Here is a 7,336-nt window from a genome sequence, read left to right as displayed (position 1 = left end):
TCATTTCAAGACTCACCTACACTAAAGGATTTAGTTCTATAAACTACACCCATTAATAGACACAGAAGGCGACTTGAAAATAAATTCCAACAATAAATTCCATTAATAAATTAATGAAACGACCCTTCACAATAGGCAATGCTTTACAACGAACTCTAGAGAGCTACATATGGGAATTTATCTGTTTTATAAAATTAATATTTATGGATATGATGACTGACAAGACACGCACGGACAAGTGATGCAATTTCCCGCAAAAACCATCCCGAAAGGTCTAAAATATGAACACTTATAATAAGCTTACCATAGTGAATGAGGGTAAGAAAAAAACATGTTGATGTGTTGACTCATTTAAATTTTGTCAATTTTGAAGAAAAGAGTTACATGGTGTTACTTTAATCATATTTTCAAAGCAGAATTGAAAGCATTTGCCAGATGAAGTAATCTAGCATAAGGTTTATTCTCCTCAGTGCTGTCAGCTGTGCCATGATCCTACAGCTGTTCCTGATCACAGATCAGATGTCCCGCTGCCTCAAGGATGGACACGGTTATTATGGATGAAGTAACAATCGGAATACGGATCACTTGATAAGAGATAAAATCAAAGGTGCGCACATACAAAGATCTGTCTGGCTCTTTTCTATTCACACAGATTTCCAGCTATTCCTCACACGTTCTGATGTGCACTTGCAGTTTGCCAACGGGAGACACCACAGGCCTCGAGTCTGGAAAGCCCTGGCACAGTCACAGAGGAGTCCTGATGAACACAGAGAGAACTACAGTTGGGGGGGAAAAAAAGTATATAAAGATGCAGATAAAGAAAGCCATTGTTCGCCACACACAAGACGCCTTTTCATTTCAGTTTGAGAAAAATGGTACATGTAAGCCCTCGCAGGCAAACGGTATTTGATGTTTAATTTGCTTTCTGTGATGCCACGGATGCCAGGCGGTTATTTGCGCTCATCACATGAGTGTAATCTCGCGGCGCCTACACACTGATTTTCTCCCGAAACATCCATCATCAGACAAGTCTGCAAAGGAAACTCATTCAGTATCCATCAATCTCCGGCACACAGACAGGCCTGAAAACCACTGAAATAACTGAATCCGTCTCATCTGCATTTCGCTTAAAAGAATCATTCGATTGATCCTTATATGAAAGTGAAACAGCTCTATAAAGAAGTGGACTAAGGACGTCTATAGCCCTACATAATACCTGGAGGCTGAGGAACAGGTAGTTTTGAGCCAATCACTCTATCACAATTTGAGCCAATCACATCGTGAGCCCAAGTTGATCGTGGAGACCATTGCCAGGTTTGTCACCTGTCCGAGCAGGATTCGAACCGAGATCTCTGGCGTGGGAGGCGGGCACGTTAACAAGGGCGCTAGAAACAGCAGCCGCTAGCATCAGTCGCTAGCGCGCCTCTTGACGCCAGGGGTGTGAGGTTTACACACACAGCTTTTACTAGCCTACGTCAGTTACACTCACTTCCACATGGGTCACGGCACCATATGTAACCAGTCCTAGTCGACCCACTCTGAGATTCGGGATTCGAACCTGAGGCGCTAACAAGGATGCTTAAGACCGCAGACTCTAAAGTCAGTTGCTAGCGTGCCTTTTGAGGTCAGGGGAGTGAGGTTTACACGCACAGCTCTTACAGGACGATGTACATCACACTCACCCTTCTAAACCTCACTCCCATCCGGGTCCCAAATGTAACCAGTCCTACTCGACCCGCTCCGAGCGGGACTCGAACCTGCGTCTCCAGCGTGGGAGCACGCTAAACACAATCTATAAGTGTTGTATGTGAGTTTACGCAGAACAAATGTTATCATCTAGAAATCTTTTTACTGTGGCACAGCCAGAAATATCAGTTCCTATACAGTTCCATACATTGTTGTCACTTGAACTCTACATTGCATGTTCAACGGGTGTTCTCTACTCCCTAATAAAATAAATACTCATTGTAATAAAACCCTCATTTTACATTTGCATTACATTTTGCAAATCAGCATATTAGAATGATTTCCTGAGGGATCATGTGACACTGAAGACTGGATTAATGATGCTGAAAATATAGCTTTGATCACAGGAATAAATTTACATTTTACATTTTTTTTAAACAAACAAACAAACAAACAAACAAACAAAAAAAAACAGAACAATTGTGCTATATTATTACAATTTAAAATAACTTTTTTCTAATCAAATAAATGAAGCCTTAGTGAGCATAAGAGACTTTCAAAAAGCATAAAAAAAATCTTACCGATCCCAAACTTATTTGAATGGTAGTGTATTTTCATACATATTGCATATCACAAAAAAACTACTAGACACAGTATTTTCTATATATACACATTAAAAAAATCTCTCTCTCTCTCTCTCATATATATATATATATATATATATATATATATATATATATATATATATATATATATATATATATGGGTGATTCTCCAACTACAGGCACTTTTGTTGTCCCTGGCCTTTTTTTGTAAATAAATAAACTAAACTGTCACACAAATAAGTAAAGTGCACAAATAAACTGTCATTATGAAGTTCATGCTCCAACATCCTAGTAACCACCAAATCTTGCCCCTTTTTTCTTTAAAAAATGCTTTTGCATGGCTGTTTATTAGCAGATTTTGCAGTTTTATGCTTGTCCCTAACCCAGACTGGCCCTCTTTGAATGTTAGAAAATTATATTAAAGGATCGATTTAAAAATATTTTTTAACATGTTTGTCTTAAGGACAAATAAAATAATGTCATACCATCGAAATTCCATATGTATGTCATAATTTTAAACTATTTTTGGAATGAAATACGTCTGTCCCCAAGTATTCCGTCATTTCCACCTCCCTCAACAAAATCCACTTTAATAGACCCACCTTAAATATTTTATTTACTTGGTAATCATGGAAATAACTGTGAAAAGGATGTATTAGTTGAAGATGAAACTTCAGGCACATGTGCTCTTCAGCACAAGAAAATAAATCAAGGTAAGTCAAGCTTTTATACTGAATATTTTTATTCAGCGTCATTTCCACCTTGTCTGTAGTTCGGGTGAATTATGTACAACAAATATGAAAATAATGTATTTATGTTTATTACGAGTAAACAACATAATAAGTCCAAAAGTGGCTAAGCCTGACATGAGGGTGTGCTAATATTGCAGAAAAACTGCTAAAATGTCATTTCCACCTCTGAGAAATTTGAGGCGTAGATTTGGACATGATATATGCTGTTTTTGTGCGTTATTGACATGTTCTCATGACATATTTGTGCTTTTGGACTAAAAACTTTATATATCACCATTCCAGTACACTCTAAATGTATTTTTATTTATCTATATTTATATGAATGTTTATATAGTTTGCATATCATTTGTAATCATTATTTTTAAAACTATTAGGTATACTGTTCAACTCATATATGTTAAATAATAAAATACATGGTTAAAAATATTTTACACTGGCAATTTAAGTAAAAATAAACAGAAACAATCTTTCCACCATAAACCGTCATTTCCACCACTTTCCACCACTACAGTTTTTAAGAAAAAAAAAAAGAATAACCAATGATGAGGATCTAAATGTATTTTAAAATAAGTAGTAATAGTTCATTACTCACAATATATGTTTGAGTGACTTATAATAAACATAGACCTGAGCAAAAATGAGATGATGTAGGCAAAAATCCCAACTCGTGGCAACTCGTGGCATTTTAGCAACTTTAAATGAAAATGCATTAAGTTCATGAAGTATTAAGATTTATTTTGTTACATGATTAGGTAGCCACTGATGTTGTTGACAGATACATAATCTTATATAACAGTTTTACAATATTATATTGTAATAAAATACATAAATTGAAAAGTGGTGGAAATGACATGGCTCTTCAGAAAAACTGTTAAAAATAATAATAATCCATGGAATTCTAAAACTGCCCACTGTTATATTGTGTTAGAAGACAAATGAATGAAGCTAGGAAGATTGTTTTAAGAGAGTGAATTTTACATAAACTCACAGTGCCAAAAGTGCTTCTAGTTGGAGAATCACCCATATATATATATATATATATTTTTTTTTTTTTTTTGGGCTTGATTTCCAAACCCAGGCAACCAAACAGAGCGACAGATAAATCTAAAGGTTAACACACATAATCGGTCCAATCCTCCAGAAACAGAACAAGACTTCCTTCTGGTGATTGGGAAGGGCCATTGGGATCGTAAAGCAGGCACCAGTCGGACATGACGAGCCTTTGGCAGACATTTGTCACTCTGTGGTAACCAGTAAAAACACCCCCAGCACTGTTTCAGTCATGACTGCGGCTCTTGTGGATTGTGCCACATGGTTTTGAGGAGAAACTGTTGAATGACATTCTTTCTCACAATGGAAGCCCGATTTCTCCATATTTGAAAAAAAGAGGTCTATATGAAGAACTCAAGTCAAAGTTGCCCAATGAGCAGCTCAGATATCAAAGGGTTTGATTTGTGTGGCCCCCTTCATCTAATCACCCGCAGCCAATACTGCCACTGAGAACAAAAGCAGGAAATCATAAACACGCATGGCTCTAATTCTCAACACACCGAGCTTTGAAAGCAGCTGCCCAAAGACAATTACCCCTACTCCCCCCACAGGGATAATTCATAACATATTCATTTATGCAGATGCCAGAGATCTCTGATACACGTTCAGTCCTATGATTTTTGCTTGTGGATTTGAACGGGACCTTGATGAATGCAAATTTGATGAACCGTTTACTTCAAATCATACTTGAAAGTGCTGTGATAATGCTTTATTATTGATATGATTTACAGTAACAGACAGTTACAACAGTCTGGGAAGATCTGTGATTCGCTTTGAAGTTGGTTCAGGTCACAAGCCTCTTCTCTTATCTCACGACGCTTAAGGGCAACGATGACGGAGATAACACAATAATTGACACTTTGATGTTGAAGGAATCTTCAATAAAAGATAAACGACCACGTCGAGTTCTCACACTCACTGATGTAGCCGCTTAAATCGCTCTCTCTTTCCCCGATATATGCATGCAATGATTCAATTTGGATTGAATTATTGCAAATTAATACACACCCCAGGTGGTCAATGTGGTTTTTACACCTCAAGTGTTCAATGATATTCTAATAATGCTAAATAAAACAGTCTGGAGTCAATTTCCTTTAATTAATACACGGTTAACAAATGAACATGTTTTCATTCCTAAAATGCACTTGTGTTTAGAACGACTTCTTTATGCCACCAGTGAAGTAATAAACAGCCATTACTAGCATTATTATTTTAGTATTATTTATAAAATATTATAGTATTTATTCATATTTTGAATTAGCTTTGATTTTTATCATTTAAATGTAATTTTAGTAATTGTAATTTTTATTATTTTTCTAAATAGCTTTGCTTTTATTTGGTCATTTTAGTACTTTAACAAACTTATAATTATTTGCCAAAGCTTCTCGTATACGTTTTTTTAAGTAGAAGTTTTTCACCTAGTATTTATATTTTATTTCAGCTTAATTGAATTATATAATTCAGCTATTGTTAGCATTTAGAACTGAATACTTACTAGTAAATGAATACTGAACAGTATATACTATAATACTGTCAAATATTGTGATTTAAAACCTTCAGTAGGCATTATTCTATCATGAACGTTTCAAACAATAGTAGGTTTTCATGTGAACATCACTTTGCATATGAGTGGTGTCCAGATACCGTCTTGAAACGTAAATTAAATTTTGTTGAACAACAACTTTCCAGTCACATCTGTTAACCAACCAGAATCAACAAATCACCAGACATCATAAAGCCCCATTAAAGTCAATTGTGTTTGATATGAAATTGCTTTATTGAAGTAAATATCAACTGCTGCAGAAACTACTGAATTTACACACACTAAAGCGAAACTGACAGGTAGACATCTGCTTTCCCACTGCAGGCAAATCATTTTGCCGGAATGAAAACTTTTCTAAAATACAATATGAAGAGGAAAAAAAAAGAAAAAAAAAAAAGGTACCACCGTAGAGGAGAAAAACCTCAATGGAGCACATCTTAAAAATATTTGTGAATGACTTGTTAGCGGATGGAGGCTTGGAGTCGATAGTAACAGTCTCTACACGGCCGTTCCTCTCTCCAGGTTCTGCTTGATCTCTGCGGTGTATTTCCCGTAGAAACGTTCAGCCTTCTTGTTGAACTTGGCGTTCCTCTCGTTGATGTAATCGATGTCAGCATCGTCGTTGTAGGCCCTGCGGCGACTGTATTTCGAGCGCTTTTCAATCCTAAACACACAAGAACACATTAATGGAGATAACATGCACATATTTGAACTCTTAAAAGGGTTGGAAAATAGTAACACAATTAAAATAAAAAATAAAAATCAATCTGAAGAACCAGAATGAAAAACTAAAACACAAAACCCTAGTAACAAATAATCCACACTGTTTTTCAGTGAACAAATCATTAAAACGACTCATTACCGATTAATCAGTAATGGATTCATTAAAACGAATGGTTTAAACTGATTCACAAAAAACAAACTGAAAGAATTGAATCGCTGTTTTTGATACTGAAGTTTAAATCAGAGATTAATATTTATTTTATAAAAAAAAAGTTGCCTCGGCAACTAATTGAAATAAAAAAGGTGAAGTTAAAGAACTAAAATTACTAGAGATGCACCGATACTAAATTTCTCTGCCAATACCGATATCAGATTATTCAGAATATCTGCCGATACCGATGCCTATAGTTTGATTTACTTAAGGATAAAGATCTTTCCCAACTAATGCTGTAAACTATAAAGGAAACCCTCTTATTTGGTACATTATTATATTATTAGAGGTTACAATTAACAACAGAGCTATTATACTCAACTGCTATTTATTTTCAGATGTAATAATTACACTCAAATAAAAACTATAAAAAATAAATTGTTTAACTTAGTGTAACCCAGTTGCACATAGTAGTTTTCATAAACACTTGTCTTTATGGCAAGTTTATGCAAACAAGCATATATCATACATATACAATTAACAGTAAATGATCTCCTCTCTAGTGTTTCTTTAATAGCTAAAGAAAACTGTGAACACTGGAGAACTTTCCTGAGGTACATGCAACGTTACGTGACATTGTTCATGAGCTGTTTTATTGCCGTCTTTCTGCGGTTGAAACACAGATTGAGTGATTGCACGAGACATGATTCATTTTGGCAAGTTGTACATGGTATCTTTCAAAATATCTTTTGATGTTCATGCATGTTTTTATCATGCTATAACATGTATTAAAGTGGAAGAAAAGACTCTTTTCTTAAACTGAGGC

General features: G+C 35.3%; 1 protein-coding gene across 1 annotated transcript in view; it reads right to left on the bottom strand.

The window, feature by feature from the left end:
• Positions 1-5,389: 5,389 nt before the first annotated feature.
• The window catches only part of syf2 (SYF2 pre-mRNA-splicing factor), a 118,068-nt gene continuing 116,121 nt past the window's right edge, over positions 5,390-7,336 (bottom strand). Inside the window, exon 8 of the mRNA XM_079856027.1 lies at positions 5,390-6,300. Coding sequence (XP_079712153.1) covers positions 6,135-6,300 — 166 coding nt within the window. The 3' untranslated portion in view covers positions 5,390-6,134. The remainder of the gene's footprint in view (positions 6,301-7,336) is intronic.

This window comes from Squalius cephalus (genome assembly GCF_949319135.1).
Source record: "Squalius cephalus genome assembly, chromosome: 21".
Taxonomy (NCBI): Eukaryota; Metazoa; Chordata; class Actinopteri; order Cypriniformes; family Leuciscidae; genus Squalius; species Squalius cephalus.
Note: the sequence above shows the minus strand (reverse complement) of the source record. Positions and strands in the feature narration are given on the sequence as shown.